Here is a 23,904-nt window from a genome sequence, read left to right on the forward strand (position 1 = left end):
CATTCATGAAATTATGAAAATGTTCACTGTAGATTAGATATTTTATTTTGAAAATGTCCCAGGCACTAATCTTGGTACAAAGTAATTAAAGTGATAAAGTCAGACAAATATGTTTAGGAAATTTTATTTAAATCATCAAGTTGTAGAAGAACAAATGAAGCAAAATGGAAGGAAAACATAGAGAAATTCTTAAACAGCACAGCCAGAGCAGTAGTAGAGAAAAACTAGTGATCTTCTAGTGAATCAGCTCAGGACTGGGAGCACTGGTCTCTCCTCAGTGTCTCTGTGACTGCAGACTGGGAGCTCTGGGAGGCCTCACAGGTCACAGAGCCCACCTTCCTCCACTGGTCTGCAGGGAGTCTCAGGGTGCTGCTCCAGCTGTAGAGGCCGTCATTCTGCAGCACCCCGGGGCTCTTGTTCTCCTCCCAGGTGAAGCTGCTGCTGCCGTCCAGCTTCCAGGACAGAGTCCAGTCTGAGGGGAAGCCCTTGTTGGCCAGACACATGAGGGTAACCTGCTGCTGCTGCAGCTCCACACTGGAGGGGGGCAAAACTGTCAGGGTGGGGCGGGTATCACCTAGGAGACACCAATCAGGTTAGAGATCAGGAACTACAGTCATTTGAACTCTTGTACTGTGAAAGTTGATTTTCTCCACTAAGTCGTTTCTAACAGATGTATTTCTGCTCCACCAGCCACTCAGCTCACATTCTGTTTCGTTTCCTTTTCAAAAAACCTGTCATGCATATCAACTCAGGTTACAGATAATATAGTTTAACTGAAATATACATGTAGTGAAGTGAAGAATAAAAATATTAAAAATTTTTCCCTCATAAATAAAATGATGAAATCACAACAGTAAATGTTTTAGAAAAGGCTCATCAGATTATTTAAAATATAATTCATAATTTAGTAAACCCTTTTTCATTAAATTAATCTGTTCAGAAGCTTTGACAGACGTTTTCTCACATCTCTTGTCTTTAACTGTGTCACAGTTACCAATAAATAAAGATATGCTCTTGAACAACAGACCATTATTCTCATGTCTAGCACTCTGTAAATTATTTACTGATATTTTACTTCAAGAGGAAAGTTAATCTTCAACTTGTATAAATCACAGTAAAAGAAACTAATAAAAACACATTTTTCTACACTCAACAGGTCACTGAATAATATTTTAAAAATCATCCAAACATACATCCAACCTGGTTCCTCACCAATTGTCCACCAGAATGATACAAACTGGTTGAACTGCTGTACAGAAATATTTCACTATCGGGACAAAAACATCTGACTTTTTCAGACTAAACAAAACCTTCAAGCCCAGATTAATGACTAAAACAAACACAATTTACTCTAATATTTATTCAAACATTAACATATATTATTGCATCTTATATGTGGTTTCTCTTTATGAAAGAACTGTTGGGTCAGTGCATTTATTTGCAAAAAGAAAACCTAAAATCTTCACAATTCATTCAACTTTCATTTATCAAAGTCAAATACTGAATATATAAAATTACAATTGAATAAAACAACATTTACTTTGACTTACTTCCAACCTGTAGTCTGGTTCCTCCACCGAACGTGTACCACAGTGATACAAACTCATTGAGGCGCCGTACAAAAACCTCTGATTGAAGAGAGACGCAGCTCTGACAGTTTTAGACTAAATTAAACCTTATAACCAGATTAAACCAAGAACCTCTTTATTGATGTAAATCCTCCCCTTGTCCAGGTCTCACTATCTCAAAACTGTCAGATTTCCATTCACAAAATCACTTCTTTGTTCTTATAAAACTTCTGTTTATCAAAAAAAATCTGCATATTCTGAGCTTTATTTTCTAGTAACGCAAAATAATAAAAATTTAAAAGTGTTTATTAAAAAGTAGCTTTAAATTTCACTTACTTCCAATATCCAGTCTGGTTCCTCCACCAAAAGTCCACCACAGTGATACAAACTCGTTGAGGCGCCGTACAAAAACCTCTGACTAGACACACGGCTCACTCACTTTCATCAAAACAAGAAATAAAATCTGCTGCTTGTATCAAATCTAGATCTGTCATAGAAAGCAAAAATGTTTTAAAATAATTAAAATTTTTATTTTCACAATATGAAACTAAAAATAATGTTTTGAATTTTTCATCCAAAAAATTAAATGCACAAATGCATTTATTTTCTTAGATGTAAGAATTATGATAAATTACTTAAATAAATCACTCAGATAAATTAAATATGTTGAAACTGAACAACAATCCAAATTTGAGTAATTCTCTTTTTTTCTGATCAGTATCACAAGTTTTCTCTTTTCTCATCTTTAATTTTCTCATTATGTCTTAATAAAATCAATACGTAAAGATATGCTCTTGGAGCACAGATAATTATTTTTAGACTGTATAGAGTTATTCTTTAACACACATTTAACTGCATGTTGTCACCTTAGAAATCATTATTGAAGGTTTGCACTCAAATATTAGAACACATATTTTAATAAACATTTGAAATAATGTCAATGCTTGAACAGGTTTTGGTGAAAAGAATGTCAAAAAAACAAAAGTAGTAAGTCCTAATGTGGAAAGATTAATGCAACAAATGTGATACCATTATTATGAAAAGGCATTTAATTATTTGCTTGCCATATGGCATCAATAAGAAAAAATAACTTCTGAAGTTTTAATAATAATAATAATAATAATAAAGTAATATTTTCTCACTCTAAAGTAAATTAATACAAATTGTCCTGTCCTGTAGCTTGTAGTATAATTACTGCATACTTGTCCATATGGTCACATGTGAGCCTTACTCCAAAGGTTCTAGGTCTAGGACAAGAGGTGGAGGGTGACCAGTAAGAGTACTGTGCATATATCTTGTGAATAATGTGAATAAGTCAAACAAAAGATTCCAGGAGCATTTGTGAAATATTTATTGCTTATAAAAATGAATCAGTCCACTTCAATACAATATCAAGCACATTCAGAATGACACAGAGAAGTTGGTAATAAGAAAAAATGAAAGCAAAGGTAAAATCAGCCACAGATTGATTTTAGAAGCACTGGTCTCTCCTCAGTGTCTCTGTGACTGCACACTGGGAGCCCTGGGAGGCCTCACAGGTCACAGAGCCCACCTTCCTCCACTGGTCTGCAGGGAGCCTCAGGGTGCTGCTCCAGCTGTAGAGGCCGTCATTCTGCAGCACCCCGGGGCTCCTGCTCTCCTCCCAGCTGGTGCTGGTTCTGCTGCCGTCCAGCTTCCAGGACAGAGTCCAGTCTGAGGGGAAGCCCTTGTTGGCCAGACACATGAGGGTAACCTTCCCCTGCTTCAGGTCCTCACTGGAGGGGGGCAGCACTGTCAGGGTGGGGCGGGTATCACCTAGGAGACAACACCGAGGTCAGAGGACATGGATCACAAAGCTGTCAGTCATATAGCAAGCATCTAAGCAAATTGAATGTGACAGCAGAGATCTTCTATGCTAGGATGTTCCTGCCAGATGTCGTTTTGCTCCAACAGTCACTTAATGTTTCACTTCCTCTTGAGAATCATCTGAGCTCCATCATCATTCAGTCTGACCCTAATTATTTTATCTAGACTTTAAAGGAAAAAAAATATATATTTTTTTATGTTACAAGCGCTAATAATTAAATCAACATTTTAATTACAGGTTTCTCATTTAAAATTCACAATGAAACATATTTGTTAAATTTATGACAACATAAAGTAGTAAGGTTAAATCCGTCCTTCTTTATGTTGTGTTGTTGCTCTATAGCTCAGGAAATGCTTGTAAATGAGAATTTTGATCTCAGTTGTTTTCTTCCTTGTTAATTGATATAAATTAAAATAAAATGATTGGACATTTCTTTTCTTGTCTTTTTCTGTCTCTTCCCTTTATGTAGATTAATACAGAATAACAGTTCAGATGTTATTCCACTGATTTAGTCACACATCAAGTAATATTTTATCAACTAAGAACAGAAAAAAATATTAAATTTAATTTTATATAAACTAATCTTTTCAAACATGGACTTTGACTCAACTTAAACTACATTGTAAAGTCAAGGTACAAAAATATCTGTTTTCTATTAAACTACAAACAGCAACAGAGAAACATTTTAAAAGATTCTATAATTTTCTGTTTAGTCTTGAATTGGAACAGACTTACTTCCAATCTCCAGTCTGGTTCCTCCACCGAACGTGTACCGCAGTGATACAAACTCACTGAGTCGTCGTACAAAAACCTCTGACTGTAGAGAGACACGGCTCTCTGACTTTTTAAGACTAAACTTAACCTACGAGCCTAGATGAAACTGTACAAAGAAAACACAGTAATTATCCGTTGACTGATTGCAATATATAACACAATGTTTTAGATTTAAAAATCTAAAATCGCTTTTGCATCTCCTGTGTTTTAGTAAATAAAAAATATATTACCATATTTTTACTGCCTATCCATCATGAGAGAAAATTAAGGAAAATGAACCAAATAAATAAAGATAAGTAAAAACTTTAACTTACTTCCAACCTCCAGTCTGGTTCCTCCACCAAACGTGTACCACAGTGATACAAACTCATTGAGTCGTCGTACAAAAACCTCTGTCTGTGGAGAGAAGCGGGTCCTTGACTCTGAACACAAACCACTCTGCAGAAAATGCTGTTTGTTGCATAAAACAAGCCTGAGCACAAAGCCAAAGCTTTACCTGAACTTTACCAGAATCTAATTGTTTTATCATGAAAAAGAAAATTCCAGGTAAACAAAATAGTGGGAAAACAATGACTGTGTCCTGAAGCCAAAAGTAGTATTTGTAACTCCACAAAGGGACCAATCCAGAGAGATAATTCAAGTGCTACGTTTTTATTATGTTTACTTGGTATAATTCAAGATACTGTTTTTAAATATCAAGACAATCAAACATTTTCCATTTCAAGAAAAGCTAGTCTGTCACTGAGACATAAACTTCCTAAGGGGGATGACCTATAAAGATGCTGTCTAGCTGAAATATTTAGGATATTTAAGTAACAAAAACTCTGCTTTAAAGGAGCAGATTACCTTATCAAAAGAGCAAAAACTCTTCATAAGTTTAATAAGAAAGCATCTTCAGTTTTGTTTTATCTAAAGTAGAATTGAGTGCTATTGACCTTTTTGCCTGTTACTGATTGTGGAGATATTCTGTGTGTTTATTGTCTTTACATATGTTGTAAAAGTTGAGTTGTGCCAATGTCCATGAAGACTGTTGTGGTTGCTCTTGCCCTTTTTCTTATTTTTCTGGATGAGAACATGTGTCAATTTCCCCTTGGGAAGTACTGAGATTTACTACAGACTGATCTTTTCTCTCATTGTCTGATACACTCATGCAAATGGGACGTTTACAGTCATTCTGGGTTAAAGTTTGAAGTGCAGGAAATGGGACGAGCTTTTACAGTTCCTGGAAGAGGAGTCAAACATAAGAGGTGCCAAGTTAGTTCCCTGGGGTGAGGTTAGCAGGGAGTGATGTTATGCTTTCCTTTGTTCCAGGAGGAAAAGACAAATGGGTGAGTATTGTAGGATGGACAGACAGGCGGCAGAGAAGCAGTTCACAGCCCAGGGGAGAGACAAAGTGGCAAATAACAGAAACAAATCAAAATGGACTCCATTTCTGTCTGTTTTATTGAACCCAATATTGGAAAGTTCTTAGTGCACCTGCTTTTCACACAAGTTTTCACAGAGCCCATTACTCTGGCATAGAATTTTTACTCGAGCTTTGTGTGTGTTGAGGTCTCAACCAGTCCAGTCTGTTCTTTGGCTCATGCAGATCTCTTGGCTTACTTTACATTTGAGTCCTCTGAAAATTTTCAGGAATCGTCCACAGCTGGGATTTTTCAAGACTTACCTATGTAACTATTTACAGTATTTTTTCAGTTGCCATTTCCATATCTCCCCAAATCTGAATTGCTTCCAGACTTTTCAGGCCGGGGTGATCCACGCAAACATTCTTTCCAGGTCAGTTTGTTACCGGAAGAGCAGTGGAGATAGACAATGGTAAGCTGGAGAGGTTATCCCTGAAGAAGTCAGATGAGGGCAGGTGTATAGAAACCATAAACGAGTATCCGCAGGTATAGAGATGTCTGCAGAGGAGAACAAAAAAGGTAGATAAAGGAAACTCTTTAAACTTACAACTGGATAAGTGATTATCACACTAATCTGGCATCTGTCTGAGAGAAACACTCCTTTTTTAAGCTGCTGCTGATTCCTTCTTGATGAGGAACAGCTGAAGGCTACACCTGCCAATAATACCTTGACGGAGGAAAAGGACAGGAAAGAAAACCCCACACAACACCAACCTTCTTGCACATACAAACCAGATATGTAAAAATTCTTTAGTCGATAGACATTTTAAAGGTGGTGGTTTCAAGATCAACAACTTGAAATTGGAAACACAATTTTGGAGGTTTTGAAACCTCATACCTGAAACTATTTAACTTGTGCTTCAAAACTTCAGCTGTGTCAATATCCCTCTTTTACTCTGAAACACAAGTATAATATCCAGGGCAATTGATTCCCTCTGTATTAGAAAATCCTGTTGTGTGATTTGGTGTCAATACGAAAATATAAATATTTCACGATGGCCTGAAGACCAAACAACACAGCAAACATGTGGGTGCTGGATAGAGAGATGGAGCTAAATACCAAGAGTTTATACATTACAATAAACTCTATTGAGTTTATTATTATGTATGAACTAATGACCCATTATAAAACTAATCCCAGGTTTAAGTTGGACTCAGTCACATCATTTCCATAGAGCCACTTTGCATCAGCAGCTCCATGCTCCAGCGCTCTGGGAGAGTTTATAGTCCTGACAGTTGAACACTGGATGACTGACAGCTGTCCTTCATCACAGCAGAAGACACAGAAATCCTCCTCATCATCAGAAACATGACTCTGATCTGCGTCCTCATCTGGACTCTCCTCTGCTGCTGCTTCACAGGTAAAGTCCAGAGAATCCAACTCCTCTCCTCTATGAACATCTGTCCCTCTGAAATGAAGCCGACTAAACCATGAAGCTGCTGCATGTTTTTGTCTCTGTGTCCTCAGAGGTCAGAGGTCAGATCACAGTGACTCAGCAGCCTGCAGCAGTGAGAGCTGATATTGGAGGACCTGTCAACATCAACTGTAGAACCAGTCAGGACGTTTTTTATTACAGTGGTTGTTCCTGTTATCGTTTTGCCTGGTACCAACAGAAAGATGGACAAACCCCTAAGCTGCTCATTTATAATGTTAACACTCGAGCATCAGGGACTCCAAGTCGTTTTTCAGCCAGAGGATCAAACTCTGACTTCACTCTGACCATCAGTGGAGTTCAGGCTGAAGATGCTGCAGTTTATTACTGCCAGAGTCTTCATAACATTGGGAGTCAGTGGCCATTCACACAGTGAAAAACAGTCGTACAAAAACCTCCCTCAGTCAAACTGAACTGCAACTCAAGTTTCAGTTCAGTGACAGTGGCAGCTGGACAAATAAATGAGAAAGAGATGGAGTGAGCTCAAAGACTACTAGCTGAAAGCATTTAATAACCTGGCAGTGTGAATGTACCTGAGTGAGGCTTAATAAAGGAACCAATCAGGGAGCAACACAGGTGCAAGGAATAAAGATAATCAGGAACATGACATGGATCGGCTCAAAACAAAAGACACAGAGCAACATGTGAACATCACAACATGAAGATGGCTGAAACCACATTAATAAATCCACTAAGGAACAACTCTGAATAAATGATGAGGTGTTCTAACCATTTTTTTCCAGGTAGAGTACAAAGTGTTATTTGTTGTTTAAAGAGTAAAATAATGTTAATCTTTGTTTTAAAATAAATGTTTACATATCAATGACTAATCATTTTAATTAGCAACAAATAAAGTGATTTAATTACATGAAATTGTTTATCTTAATTTTTCCCCATGATTGTAGGTTCATCAAATGGGCTGATGTCATTTTGATAATTCATCAAACAACAATTACATCAATATTTGTTCTTTGTATTTTTTTTGTGCTTTTTTTTGCTTTTAATAACTAGTTGTTGATCTTGAACATTTGTGGAACATCCTTTTAAGCCTATAATAACTTTCAGTAAAATAATTTTAACATAATCACAATCACATTTAGCTCTTGTAACATAAATCACTCAAGAGCTCAATGAGAGGAATTTTATTAAGCTACAACTTTAAATATCAGGAAAAAAAGACATCAAAGATTTACAGAAGATGAGGTTGTCTCATGAACTGAGACTCACAATGAATCGTTTACAGAATAAAAGCCAGTTTTGTCAGCATAAGTCCCATCACAGTGATAAAAAAGCATTGAAATGCAGCAGAAATAATCTAAAGGTAGAGATGTACTGTCCTCTTATGTAGTTACATTATATCTGAGATGTGGACTCACCAAAAAAGCAGATATTTAATTGGACAAGAATGTCCACTTTACAAACTATACTTTATGTAGACTCTTAGTCACCATGTTTAATTGTGTGTTCATGCACAAAAAAAAAACGTGTCACACAAGGAGCTTCAAATTCTGTCCTACGTCTAAACCACCCGATCCATCTAGGATCATCCAAGACCCAGTTCTGATAAAATAAAATTATTTTGATCACAAATTTACTATCAGGCAAAATGCATAGAACATTATTATAAAAAAAAACCTTTAACCACTTAAGAAATAATGAGCTTTTTGTCTTCAATCCATCATCGATCTTAGTCTCTACTGGATTCATTCAGAGCATTTCCATAGAGCCACTTTGCATCAGCAGCTCCATGCTCCAGCGCTCTGGGAGAGTTTATAGTCCTGACAGTTGAACACTGGATGACTGACAGCTGTCCTTCATCACAGCAGAAGACACAGAAATCCTCCTCATCATCAGAAACATGACTTTGATCTGCGTCCTCATCTGGACTCTCCTCTGCTGCTGCTTCACAGGTAAAGTCCAGAGAATCCAACTCCTCTCCTCTATGAACATCTGTCCCTCTGAAATGAAGCCGACTAAACCATGAAGCTGCTGCATGTTTTTGTCTCTGTGTCCTCAGAGGTCAGAGGTCAGATCACAGTGACTCAGCAGCCTGCAGCAGTGAGAGCTGATATTGGAGGACCTGTCAACATCAACTGTAGAACCAGTCAGGACGTTTATTATTACAGTGGTTGTTCCTGTTATCGTTTTGCCTGGTACCAACAGAAAGATGGACAAACCCCTAAGCTGCTCATTTATAATGTTAACACTCGAGCATCAGGGACTCCAAGTCGTTTTTCAGCCAGAGGATCAAACTCTGACTTCACTCTGACCATCAGTGTAGTTCAGGCTGAAGATGCTGCAGTTTATTACTGTCAGAGTTTTCATTACCCCAACAGCCAGAATGTGTTCACACAGTGAAAAACAGTCGTACAAAAACCTCCCTCAGTCAGAATGAACTGAAACTGAACTGCAGCTGCAGAGACTGATTGTGTTACCTCAAGAAATATAGGCCATGCTAAACTAAAATAAACACTGTAGGTTACATATGTGTGTGTGGTTGTGTGTGTGAGCTTGAATGAGGTTTGATCGTGTCCTTTGTGTGCTCCTCATATTAAAGTGGCAGTGAACATCATGGTGGGACCCAAGGAAATCCCACCATGATGTATCAGAGAGATGACTGCAGCAGTTCATGAGTCTGAAGAAGAATTTCACATTCTTCAAAAGAATGTGGAATCAGCAATTCTACTGCATAAAAAACTGTCAAGTGAACCAACGTGTCAAAGGTCTGGCTGTCCAAACTATTTCACCCTGGAACAGATTGTAAAATGTTTGGTATCTCAGAAAACACAAACATTTCAACACAGGACTTACAGCAAGATCTTGCTGCTTTTGTCATTAAACACATGGCTGAATCTAAAAGAGAAGAGACTGCACAAATGTAACTTCTGTTATGGGAGATGATCAAAGAGTAAAGCTTTGCTCTCTAAGTAAAAAGGCCAGACTAAAGTTTGCCTGAATAATTATATTCCAAAATGATATCTGAAATGAAAGTCTTTGGACAGATGAGTCAAAAACTTTTCTTTTTTTTTCGGAAAGAAACAAAATCATTATCTTCAACCAATACAGCACTCCCCGTCAGGGATCTCATACCAGCTGTGAAGCATGGAGTTAGAAGTGTGATGCTTCTGGGATTCTTTGCTGCAGCAGGATCACTGTCACACAATCACCATGAATATTACAGAGCTTGATGGAAAATATGAAGCAATGTGAACCTTAACCGGCACTGGACTACAATATGATGATGGCCAAAACATACCAGAGTGAATCCATCCAGGAATCACTGTGAATAAAGGAACATAAAGTTACATCAAAATGTATAATTAAAAAAATGTATTTGCTTTTTTATTACTAAATGTCACTTGAAAAAAAATTGCATAAAATAAGTTTCAATAAAACATTTTCAAACCACAAGAGTTTAGATATAAATATTAGAACTTCAAATATCAGAAAAAATACATCAAATAATTAATCTGTTAAAAAGAGAAGAGTTTTATTCATGGCCTGAGATTTATAATAAATCTTTTTCAGTGGAATAGTATCTGCTTCACAATAGCATCAGATAGCTTTGGCAGAATAAATCCCATCACAGTGAAATAAACTTTATGAAATACTTCAGAACTTTAAAGTGAGAGATGAACTTTCTTCTTATTTAGATACATCTATGAGATGTAGATTCATCAAACATGCAGATGTTAGATGTAAGACTTTAGGGGACTGTGACTCAGGATGAAAATGTTTTCCCCTACAAGGTCGTCCACTTGGCAAACAATCACTTATATAGACATTTAACTTGATCTAATCACTAGATAACTGTTTCACTGTGTGTTATTTCCAATGTCTGCACCCATTTATCCTTACAGGATAGCGGGGGACTGTGGCCCATCACCAGTTATGATCAAGTATGATTTACGAATTACTTTATTTAAAACAGCCACAATATACAGTACAAATAAACCGCAGGAGAGATGCAGTGTATCAGGTTACAACTCAAAGTGATAAAATCTGACTTTAGTCCTTGACCCAGCTGATACAAGTAAAAAACATAAACAGCTAATTGCTTTTTGATCAATTTAAAATTAAAGTCAATATATTTAGCTCCAAACAAAACTATCAGGGAAAAGGCAGAATCTTCAATCATCACATAAAAACAAAGATGAGATTTATTTTAAATCCACATTAGTGACAGATTCATTTGTTCATCTGTTTTTATTGTGTAAAATCTCTAAAATGATTATTACATATTAAAAAGAAAAAACAGGAAAGTTTGCATAATTCAAACAAAACAAATAAACAGGCTCTAAAGTAAATATACATTTCTCAAAAACAAACTATTTGGTAAATTGTGTGGAATGTTACATGGGAAGAAAATTTACCACACAAAGATTAAAATAAATGTGTTGTTATTTAAATGAGTGTCACATAGTTCCAAATCTCTAATGGATTCATTCACAGCATTTCCATAGAGCCACTTTGCATCAGCAGCTCCATGCTCCAGCGCTCTGGGAGAGTTTATAGTCCTGACAGTTGAACACTGGATGACTGACAGCTGTCCTTCATCACAGCAGAAGACACAGAAATCCTCATCATCATCAGAAACATGACTTTGATCTGCGTCCTCATCTGGACTCTCCTCTGCTGCTGCTTCACAGGTAAAGTCCAGAGAATCCAACTCCTCTCCTCTATGAACATTTGTCCCTCTGAAATGAAGCCGACTAAACCATGAAGCTGCTGCATGTTTTTGTCTCTGTGTCCTCAGAGGTCAGAGGTCAGGCCACAGTGACTCAGCAGCCTGCAGCAGTGAGAGCTGATCTGGGAGGATCTGCCACCATCAACTGTAGGACCAGTCACAGAGTAGATAGCGGTACTGATTTCTCCTGGTACCAACAGAAAGATGGACAAACTCCTAAGCTCCTCATTTATCACATCAGCACTCGAGCATCAGGGACTCCAAGTCGTTTTACAGGCAGTGGATCAAACTCTGACTTCACTCTGACCATCAGTGGAGTTCAGGCTGAAGATGCTGCAGTTTATTACTGTATGGGTGAATTTTACATCAGCAGCAAGTATTCATTCACACAGTGAAAAACAGTCATACAAAAACCTCCCTATTCAGACCCAACAGAAACTGAACTGTTGCATCTGGAAGTTCCAGTTGGTTAACCACACACAGAAAACACTTTGGTTTCACAAGTCAGACATTTAGAATAAACTGCAAGTTTCTGTCTACAATGACTTTGCTGTAGGTAATTTTGGGCTCTTATAACTTTAGGATGTATTTACTGGCTGATCAAACTCTGATTTTATTGATGTACCCCGATTTTCTTTATATGTTAACGTTATCAGATTATCCATGAAAACTGTTACCAAAAGAAAAGAAGGGTTTAGTTTGGGTTGAGTCACAAATCTCCTTTTCCATTTTGTAAACACATTATCATGCTACTGTTAAAGCCACAGGTTGTTTCTTTGTACATGCTATGTGTGCTCTTCCCCCTGCACCACCGTACATATCAATCCTGTGAGATGAACACTGGATAATCCTCCTAAAAGAACAAAACAAACATGAAGCTCACTAATTCACAATATAACTTAAGTATTCTTTTAATTTTAGTTTTCTCTTTTTGTACATCTTCACACTTGACATTGCTGTAAATTATATTAAGTATTTCATAATTTGTTTTTTTAGTTTTGTTTTTTACAACAACATATTATCTGGAGACCATTTGGATAGTTCAGGTCTGAGTACATCATTTATAAAGCCACCAAACATAAAACTTTTATCCTGGAGTGATATGTCAGCAATAATTTCTTTTCTAAAGTGACTTTTCACCCAAAACTTATCCCTTATTAGTTTATCTTCAAAAGCTTACTTCAATCATTGAAGTTATTATTCTTTATTTTAAAGAAAATCCAAAATACTTTTTGTCACATCACAAATTCTGATTAGGACTCAGCAATCATGTTATTCTGAGCAGGAACAATTATCATGCTACTGTTAAAGCCACAAGTTGTTTCTGTGAAGAAAACAAAATCTAAGCAAGATAAATGCAAATGTATATTAACATCAAGATAGGTGATTCTACCACATTTTTTTTCCCACAAATTTGGTCTTATCTCTGCGAAGAGTATTTAATGCCTAAATCCTGAATGTTTGCAGATAAACAATTTCCCCTTGTTATTTAAGATCCCATCATCAAGCCAAACTGTATCATTCTTCTAAAAACTAAAAAAGAAAATGAAAACACATTTAAAAGTCTCCCATCCTTTATACATTCTCTGAAAAGCTGCACCTCCTTGTTTGAGCTCATTGTGCTTTTTTTTTCAGATGCAAATCTTTGAGCATTCATCAGGAAACTGGATGAGCTGTAGAGCTGATCCCCATGTGACTGACTGAGTGTGTTTGCATATGTGTCCTGCCTCTCTGCTCCAGCTGTTAAGAGGTCAGAGTTGATCAGTGGCTGTCCAGGCCTTTCAGAGCCACTGACACACCAGCAGCACAACGATGATGTCACTGACTCTACTGCTGACCATCCTGGGGCTCCTGGTTCAGGGTGAGACTTTCTGCTGGAAACTTTGTGTTATGGAACCACATAAACTCTGAAATAAACTGCACATAAAATATATTTTTTCTGTATGTTTTCCAGGTTCCTCGGCTGAAATCATCCTGACTCAGACTCCAGGATCTCAATCTGTTGCTCTGGGACAGACTGTCTCCATCAGATGTAAAGCCAGTTCAGGTGTTTCAAATGATTTACAGTGGTACATTCAAAAGCCCAGAGAAGCACCTAAGCTCCTAATTTACAATGCCAATTCACGCTGGTCTGGAGTTCCTGATCGTTTCAGTGGGAGTCAGTCTGGAACTGATTTCACTCTGACCATCAGCAGAGTTCAGGCTGAAGATGCAGGAGTTTATTACTGTCAGCAGGATAGCAGCTTTCCGTTCACACAGTGAAACAACGTCGTACAAAAACCTCCCAGCGGCAGAGGAACTGATCCACAGCTGCACCGAAGCAGACGTCTTACTCAGAATATGGTTCATAAATCATCACATCACAAAATACACTGGGTTTTAATAATGTTTTTCTTCAGTACTTAAGTAACTCACCTGCTCACATTCAATGCCTAAAATCAGTTCTTATTTTGGTTTCTACAAGTTTCAAGAATTTATTAACTCTGTTTCTTCATTCAATGAGACAAACAAACAAAAACAATATATAAATTGTATTAAATTTCACATGAGTCTGACAAATATTTGAAGTAAATTCCGATTTAGTTTATCAATCCATTCCTGCCTCCATTCAGTACAACTGTTAATTCTAACAGGATCACTAGGGCCCTTTGTCTCCAGGGGTCATCAGGTGAGAGGAAGACCTGGACTAGTCACCAGTCCATCACAGGACCGACTGGAGGGAGAGACAGATCTGACTCTGACACGAACATTTTGACTTAAATTATACACAAAACCAAGAACATACAACAAATCTCCACAATGTTGTTAGTCAATATTTGTTTGAATTTTAAATTAATTGGACCGTTTACACTTCAAACACAAAGTTTTCAGGGAAGAAGACAGAATTACTTTCTCATCTTTGATCTATAGTATGTTTTTCTTCTAAAAAATGTAACTAAATAGAAACATGTTTAAATAACAAATATCTGTTTAAGTTTTTAAAAAAAATCTCTTAAACCGAACACAAAACCTATTGATGACAAGTCAGTTTTGAGGAACAAGTATGAACATTTTATTTAAGTACAAGTACTATTTGGGATTAATGGAAAAAAACTTCAAAATTAATATATTATTAATGCAAAAATATTTTATGATATTCTTAGGAGAAAAAATGACACAAAATGAATGCTTTTGAAAATATTTTAGCAAAAATTGCTGCTTTTTTAAAAATGATCCAGGTTCCTTCAGGGCTTTATGCTATACTAGACACTGACATTGCAAAACGTATTTAAAAGTGTGAAATATGAAGTTAACTTTTTAACAAATTACCACAAATCAACTGATACTAAAACCTTCATAATGAAAATATGGTACGTTCTGATCCATATTCTTGCGAAATCTGTTGCTTCACACAGAAAACAGATCCGAGTCTCTCCTGGACTCAGTCACAGCATTTCCATAGAGCCACTTTGCATCAGCAGCTCCATGCTCCAGCGCTCTGGGAGAGTTTATAGTCCTGACAGTTGAACACTGGATGACTGACAGCTGTCCTTCATCACAGCAGAAGACACAGAAATCCTCCTCATCATCAGAAACATGACTCTGATCTGCGTCCTCATCTGGACTCTCCTCTGCTGCTGCTTCACAGGTAAAGTCCAGAGAATCCAACTCCTCTCCTCTATGAACATCTGTCCCTCTGAAATGAAGCCGACTAAATCATGAAGCTGCTGCATGTTTTTGTCTCTGTGTCCTCACAGGTCAGAGGTCAGTACACACTGACTCAGCCTGCAGCAGTGAGAGCTGATCTGGGAAGATCTGTCACCATCAACTGTAGAACCAGTCAGAATGTTTATGTTTCTGGCAGCACCCACTATTTAGCCTGGTACCAACAGAAAGATGGACAAACTCCTAAGCTCCTCATTGATCGTACCAGCACTCGAGCATCAGGGACTCCAAGTCGTTTTTCAGGCAGTGGATCAAACTCTGACTTCACTCTGACCATCAGTGGAGTTCAGGCTGAAGATGCTGCAGTTTATTACTGTCAGAGTCTTCATTACCCCAACAACCAGTGGGTGTTCACACAGTGAAAAACAGTCGTACAAAAACCTCCCTCAGTCAAACTGAACAGAAACCAATGTGACTGTTGCAGCTGGAAGCTGCTGTATAGACTGACATACTTCACTTAATACCGGCACATGCACAACTTTTCATGAACAACTTATGCTATGTTTGCCTTTTTTTTAAATAAAATTACATTAGACTTATTTGAAGGAAAGAACCATCACTTGGTTGACATACTTTGATATATTATTCAGCACATCTACCTAATAAGATATTATACAATTGTTACTCATAATTCTTTTTAAGAGCCTAATTATAAGAGAACATTTGATGGTTGTGAATGTAACCATGATCAAATCATGAGCTAGAGAATAATTTAAATGTAAAACCTTATTTTTATGAATCCATCTGTAGTTAGTCAGTGGTTATAAACTCTTATTGTTCTATCAGTAACAGCATTGTGAGTAAATGTTTGTTAATGACCAGTTTTAACTATCATCTAATGATGAAATAATGATCAGTTATTGTTTCTGAGCCTCATCATGGGAAAAAAAGCTTTCAAAGATTTGCTTACTGTCAGGTTTGAACAAGGTAAAAAAAAATCATAAGTTTTCATAATAAACCTGAGGTATTTTCTCTCTCTAAAATCAGACAATCTGAATTTTGCTGACCTGTTGCAACTTACACTTTAAGTGTTGGATTCACACCACTTGCAATTTTTCAATATATAACATAAAATTTGTTTAAATTACTAAAATGGCATCAATTCAACTTTATTATTCAGTTCAGACCTAAATGCTTTCATCCTCTGGCAGATTGTATAGATAAGAAATTGTTGCTGGTAGGAAGAACTCAAAGGTAACCTGTCAGAATAATTTGAGTTAATGTAAAATTACTAAATATCAACAGTCACAGATAAACAGCCTGGAATGGATCCAATTGTAAAGATTCACTGACTTATTCATTATTTAAACCAAAGGTAGCTGATCAGGATGAAGTATTTTAATTTATTTTATGTGATATGTAACATGAAAACACCTCCATCTGTTTTATTGTTTGTATTGAAAAACCCTTAGAGTAGCCTTCAAACTACGATAATATAATATTCCATATCTCCAGTTTATCAGAAGAGTAGCTGATGCAGGATTTTATCACAGTCAAATTCATGGCACTATTAACTGTTAATATTCATTTGCAAAGTGATGCAAGGTGACGTTTTGCATTGTTCAGGTTATAGCTTTAATTATAAACTAAAACTAGAGCTGTTAGTACTGACAACACGATCTGAATTAAGTGATGTACATTAGAAGTCATATTATCTCTGCCTAGGGGAAACAAACTTACATTGAAATGGAATATTTTAAATAATGAATAATTACTGAAAAGGTGGATGATGAAAACTGATAAAAATGTCTGAATATGTCTTGGTCAGAAAATGAGAAGCTGTGTTTTAAGATTTTGAATTTAGATTCATTAAGTAAGAACACATCTGAGATGAAGGCACATTTCCCTAATAGAGAGCCACTTTGCATCAGCAGCTCCATGCTCCAGCGCTCTGGGAGAGTTTATAGTCCTGACAGTTGAACACTGGATGACTGACAGCTGTCCTTCATCACAGCAGAAGACACAGAAATCCTCCTCATCATCAGAAACATGACTTTGATCTGCGTCCTCATCTGGACTCTCCTCTGCTGCTGCTTCACAGGTAAAGTCCAGAGAATCCAACTCCTCTCCTCTATGAACATCTGTCCCTCTGAAATGAAGCCGACTAAACCATGAAGCTGCTGCATGTTTTTGTCTCTGTGTCCTCAGAGGTCAGAGGTCAGTACACACTGACTCAGCCTGCAGCAGTGAGAGCTAATATTGGAGGATCTGTCACCATCAACTGTAGGATCAGTCAGAATGTTTATGTAAACAGCCACGGCCACCATTTAGCCTGGTATCAACAGAAAGATGGACAATCTCCTAAGCTCCTCATTGATCGTACCAGCACTCGAGCATCAGGGACTCCAAGTCGTTTTACAGGCAGTGGATCAAACTCTGACTTCACTCTGACCATCAGTGGAGTTCAGGCTGAAGATGCTGCAGTTTATTACTGCCAGAGTCTTCATTACCCCAACAACCAGTGGGTGTTCACACAGTGAAAAACAGTCGTACAAAAACCTCCCTCAGTCAAACTGAACAGAAACCATTGTGACTGTTGCAGCTGGAAGCTGCTGTGAAAACTGACACACTTCACTTAATACCGGCACATGCACAACTTTTCATGAACAACTTATGCTATGTTTGCCTTTTTTTTAAATAAAATTACATTAGACTTATTTGAAGGAAAGAACCATCACTTGGTTGACATACTTTGATATATTATTCAGCACATCTACCTAATAAGATATTATACAATTGTTACTCATAATTCTTTTTAAGAGCCTAATTATAAGAGAACATTTGATGGTTGTGAATGTAACCATGATCAAATCATGAGCTAGATAATAATTTAAATGTAAAACCTCATTTTTATGAATCCATCTGTAGTTAGTCAGTGGTTATAAACTCTTATTGTTCTATCAGTAACAGCACTGTGAGTAAATGTTTGTTAATGACCAGTTAACTATCATCTAATGATGAAATAATGATCAGTTATTGTTTCTGAGCCTCATCATGGGAAAAAAAGCTTTCAAAGATTTGCTTACTGTCAGGTTTGAACAAGGTAAAAAATCATAAGTTTTCATAAAAAACCTGAGGTATTTTCTCACTCTAAAATAAGACAGTCTGAATTTTGCTGACCTGTTGCAACTTACACTTTAAGTGCTGGATTCACACCACATGCAATTTTTCAATATAAAACATAAAATTTGTTTGAATGATTAAAATGGCACCAATTCAACTTTATTATTCATTTCAGACCTAAATGCTTTCATCCTCTGGCAGATTGTATAGATAAGAAATTGTTGCTGGTAGGAAGAACTCAAAGGTAACCTGTCAGAATAATTTGAGTTTATGTAAAATTACTAAATATCAACAGTCACAGATAAACAGCCTGGAATGGATCCAATTGTAAAGATTCACTGACTTATTCATTATTTAAACCAAAGGTAGCTGATCAAGATGAATTATTTTATTTTATGTGATATGTAACATGAAAACACCTCCATCTGTTTCATTGTTTGTATTGAAAAACCCTTAGAGTAGCCTTCAAACTACAATAATATAATATTCCATATCTCCAGTTTATCAGAAGAGTAGCTGATGTGATTTTATCACAGTCAAATTCATGGCACTATTAACTGTTAATATTCATTTGCAAAGTGATGCAAGGTGAAGTTTTGCATTGTTCAGGTTATAGCTTTAATTATAAACTAAAACTAGAGCTGTTAGCACTGACAACACGATCTGAATTAAGTGATCTACATTAGAAGTCATATTATCTCTGCCTAGGGGAAACAAACTTACATTGAAATGGAATGTTTTAAATAATGAATAATTACTGAAAAGGTGGATGATGAAAACTGATAAAAATGTCTGAATATGTCTTGGTCAGAAAATGAGAAGCTGTGTTTTAAGATTTTGAATTTAGATTCATTAAGTAAGAACACATCTGAGATGAAGGCACATTTCCCTAATAGAGAGCCACTTTGCATCAGCAGCTCCATGCTCCAGCGCTCTGGGAGAGTTTATAGTCCTGACAGTTGAACACTGGATGACTGACAGCTGTCCTTCATCACAGCAGAAGACACAGAAATCCTCCTCATCATCAGAAACATGACTTTGATCTGCGTCCTCATCTGGACTCTCCTCTGCTGCTGCTTCACAGGTAAAGTCCAGAGAATCCAACTCCTCTCCTCTATGAACATCTGTCCCTCTGAAATGAAGCCGACTAAACCATGAAGCTGCTGCATGTTTTTGTCTCTGTGTCCTCAGAGGTCAGAGGTCAGTACACACTGACTCAGCCTGCAGCAGTGAGAGCTGATCTGGGAGGTCCTGCCACCATCAACTGTAGAACCAGTCAGAATGTTCACGGCAACAACCATTTAGCCTGGTACCAACAGAAAGATGGACAAACTCCTAAGCTCCTCATTTATCGTACCAGCACTAAAGCATCAGGGACTCCAAGTCGTTTTTCAGGCAGTGGATCAAACTCTGATTTCACTCTGACCATCAGTGGAGTTCAGGCTGAAGATGCTACAGTTTATTACTGTCAGAGTTTTCATTACCCCAATAGCCAGTATGTGTTCACACAGTGAAAAACAGCCGTACAAAAACCAAAAGTGTCACAAGTAATGTAACTGGAAGCTGCTATAGAGCGACACCACATGGGCACAAAAATGCTGTCAAACAAATTGCATAACTTTATTTGAGAGCTTTGATGTCTTTCTCCTTTTACCACAACAAATAGTTTAAATTATTTATTCACACCTAGAACATGATTAGCATTGCTGCTATTTTTAAAGTCAGCTGGAGAATAGGAAACTAAGATTAAAATAAACACAAATACATCTAAAATAATTATTCATGTTTCTAAAATTCAAATAATGAAGGTGTAAACCGTGTTTCTTGAAATGGCTCAATGTGTCACTCAAAGCCCAAAATGTCAGTAGTCTCAAGAATCCTTTCATCGCTGCCTCTTTAGGAGATGAAACTGCTAAACTGATGTTTCTGCATATGAGTAACAATGAAAAGCAGATTTAATTTTCAGTCCATTCAAAAACTTTAAAAATTATCCTAAATTCATAAAGCTTTTAAAATTGAGCACGGCCAATTGTCAGGTGCAAAATATCTGCAAGCTTAACCATTAACACCTCTAAAATATCCTGAGAAGAATTCAAATCTCCTGGAAAGTGGAAAATACAAATTAAACACAAATAATTACTACATCAAACATAACGCACTGTAAAAAGAAAATAAATAAATAAAGTCGAATTTACGGTAAATTACCAGCAGCTGTGGTTGCCAGAAATACGGAAAAACCCGTAAATTTCTGGCAACCACAGCTTGTTGGTATTTTACTGTACATTAGAGAAGTTCTTTTTACAGCTTATGCATACTAAAAGTGTCGGGTTTTGTAAATAAATAAGCTGTTCAATGCTGACATCTTCTGGAGTGAAATGGCAAATGCAACTGTGTAGGACAGTATGCAAGAACCTTTCTGTTTAATTTCTATTTAATTAGTCAGTAGGGTGTCCTTCTGCAACTTTTCCAATTAATAAAATCCTCTTGTTTGAGACAAAGTATGGGAACATAAAATTAGGATTCTCTCCATAAAATTTTTTACATTGACATCTATTAACTTACAAATATATTAAAAAAAAAGTTTTACCAAGTGTTGATTAATTTAATTTCTTAAATGAAACAGTTTGACCAAGTATGTTGCTGATATTGATAGTTTAGACAGAAGCTTCCAATGAATATTTAAGATTTACATGCTATGAGCATTTTATCAAAAAAAGCAGATCACATTCCCAGAGTTTTAGTCCATCTAACCATTTAATATTTGCCTCATCCTATTTGGTGTCTTGGGCACCAATTTATGCTGCTTTTGCTGTCATCTGGTACTTTAAAGCACTTTTACACCACAAGTAACATTGAGGTATCTGCAAAGACAAATGCTCACACCATTTCTGTTTTGATGGAACAAAAATGGTGACAATAATTTGGAAGGATCACAATGGAGCATGGAAATGCCCTGGAACAGCTTGAAATTCACAGAGTTGTTCTGAAGCACTCCTTTGAGATCTGTTTCATCAGGTCCTTCTGGTGGCTTTTGGCAAACCTCAGATGGGCCACAATAACAATCTAGTTTATTTCAAATGCAAGAGATGTGGGAAAGAGAAGGAAAAATGAGGGAGAGTCTTCTTCTATATTTACAGAAATAGAGGGGAAAAAAGAAAATAAAACAGATACTAACAACATATGTATGTTATTAGTATTACCACAAGATGTATTTATTGGCAAATTTGACCCAATATAATCTAAAATAATGTAATCTAAATACAAAGACAAGTGAAACCCTAAACACACAGCAGTGGATCCTGAGCAAGACTGAAGGAAAGATGTAAATAAATGTTTTTTTATTGTCATGAATTAACAATAAAAAGTTACAAATATTTTCTTCATGATTTCTCATACAAGATATTTCCTTTCAACACCTTGTTGTCTAAATAATTGTGCTAAAATGTAGTTGTTTTAATGTTATATAATTTTTTTTTTTTTTACATTTTTACTCAACCTTCCTCTGAAATATTATCATTCATGGCAGAATTTTGTATCAAATAAACACAAGATTCTCCAGTGAAATATATAACTCAGACAAAACATGTTGATGTGTTGATCAGTTTTATTGCTTTAAGATATTAAATCAACCAGGACTGCAACAAGAAGCAAGAGGGCTTCAAAAGAAAAGAAGCTTTTGAAGATAGAAAGAACAGAAAGCATTGAAAAAGCAATAGTTCCCATCTTCTGGCATGTCAGCTCAGGACTGGGAGCACTGGTCTCTCCTCAGGGTCTCTGTGACTGCAGACTGGGAGCCCTGGGAGGCCTCACAGGTCACAGAGCCCACCTTCCTCCACTGGTCTGCAGGGAGCCTCAGGGTGCTGCTCCAGCTGTAGAGGCCGTCATTCTGCAGCACCCCGGGGCTCCTGCTCTGCTCCAAGCTGCTGCTGCTGCTGCCATCCAGCTTCCAGGACAGAGTCCAGTCTGAGGGGAAGCCCTTGTTGGCCAGACACATGAGGGTAACCTGCTGCTGCTGCAGCTCCACACTGGAGGGGGGTACAACCATCAGTGACGGAGGCACTTGACCCACTAGAGAAAAAAAGAAAAATAGTTGGAACTGCTGTTCAGTGTAATCAGTCCAGGGTCAACAGCCACTCTCCAAACCTGCAAGGAGAAGCAGGTTTAGTCAATGAAAAGACGATCTACAGTTTTTCATTTCCTTCTAACATGCAGGCATGACTGCCGAAGCGTGGAAGCAGGCAGGTTTCAGAGCTAAAAATACCACAGCTGGTTTTAACATCACACTTGTTTTAGTTATTTTGGTTAACTATTAGTCCACAATTTAAAACTTTTATAAATTCTACATCAACCAGCAGATTAATTCCAACACTATCATCCAGTAGGCATACCTGTGACATTTGTATAATTGCAGAAGTACTCAGCTTATTCCAATGAACAAATCATTTTATCAAAATGACTTGAAAGCATTCCAAACTGAATTATTTCAGTGTGAGGGAGTCTGGAGTGCTGAGATAATTTAGTGAAATTACACCCACAGAAATAGGCAATGACATAACTGTCTGATGTGATTTTACCAAAATACCTCTGGAAATTTAACATATTTGTAAGGAATAACAGAGGATAGCTGTAGGTCATTCTGATGGCAATGAATCTTTAGTGGTACTAAATATAGTCATTATATTTACAAGTGCATTCTGATTGCAATGAACTTTTCCAAACCTGAGTAATTGTTGGTCTAAAACAGAGAAGGCTTCAAGTCTTCAGCTTTAATTTTTATTTCTGATTCTATGTTTGATTTTTATGTGAATAAAAATATGTCAACACAGAATATATCACTGATATATGTCCAATGCAAGTATGAAAAGTAGAGGTTGATTTGATAATAAACACCTTGAAAAATATGTAATTATTATGCGTAATTATTTAATTCACATTCATTATTATTTCATAACAAATAAAAGCTGGAATTAAAGATCCAAATGTGTTGAAGCAGAGGCTGAGAATTACTTCCTCTTGGAAACTATACACAATTATTTATATATGTTGACAGTAGGAAAAAGAATGAAAGACGGGAAGTTTTTGCTATTTAAGGAATCAGATGAACTTACGGTTGACTTCAAGTCTGGTTCCTCCTCCGAACATGTGGCACAGTGACACAAACTCACCACGGCATCACACAAAAACCTCAGGCTGAGAGAGACACGGAGTGTTTTATTCAACACAAACACTGAAGCAATGTTTCAAACATTTATGAAGTGGATGTATTTTAGCAATAATATTTATTAATACGTTCAATATTTTTGAGAAAATGGCAAAACAAAAAACTATTTTCAGAAAGCCTGTCAGGGAATTTCATGTATATTTATTTAAAGGTAATCTTGATCAGTAATTTTCTTTAGGTTTTTGAAAGTTTAATTTCTTTTTT

The 23,904-nt window shown here is 36.7% G+C and overlaps 2 pseudogenes and 1 gene segment (V, D, J or C); all 3 read right to left on the reverse strand.

The window, feature by feature from the left end:
* Positions 1 to 108: 108 nt before the first annotated feature.
* LOC148156554 (Ig kappa-b4 chain C region pseudogene) lies at positions 109 to 2,446 on the reverse strand (annotated as a pseudogene). The gene is made up of 3 exons (XR_015764579.1): positions 2,435 to 2,446; positions 1,551 to 1,650; positions 109 to 574 (listed from the first exon to the last, which is right to left on the reverse strand). The product of XR_015764579.1 is annotated as an Ig kappa-b4 chain C region pseudogene (transcript).
* A 449-nt stretch (positions 2,447 to 2,895) lies between these two features.
* LOC106911275 (Ig kappa-b4 chain C region pseudogene) lies at positions 2,896 to 4,559 on the reverse strand (annotated as a pseudogene). The gene is made up of 3 exons (XR_015764580.1): positions 4,503 to 4,559; positions 4,150 to 4,276; positions 2,896 to 3,362 (listed from the first exon to the last, which is right to left on the reverse strand). The product of XR_015764580.1 is annotated as an Ig kappa-b4 chain C region pseudogene (transcript).
* A 17,506-nt stretch (positions 4,560 to 22,065) lies between these two features.
* On the reverse strand, positions 22,066 to 23,644 carry LOC106919479 (Ig kappa-b4 chain C region-like). The segment is given in 2 exon segments: positions 22,066 to 22,547; positions 23,588 to 23,644. Coding segments are annotated over 2 exon segments (363 nt in total).
* Between the last annotated feature and the right edge of the window lie 260 nt (positions 23,645 to 23,904).

The sequence above is a fragment of the Poecilia mexicana genome, unplaced genomic scaffold (assembly GCF_051168715.1).
Source record: "Poecilia mexicana isolate PSO_F unplaced genomic scaffold, ASM5116871v1 scaffold_11, whole genome shotgun sequence".
NCBI classification, from domain to species: Eukaryota; Metazoa; Chordata; class Actinopteri; order Cyprinodontiformes; family Poeciliidae; genus Poecilia; species Poecilia mexicana.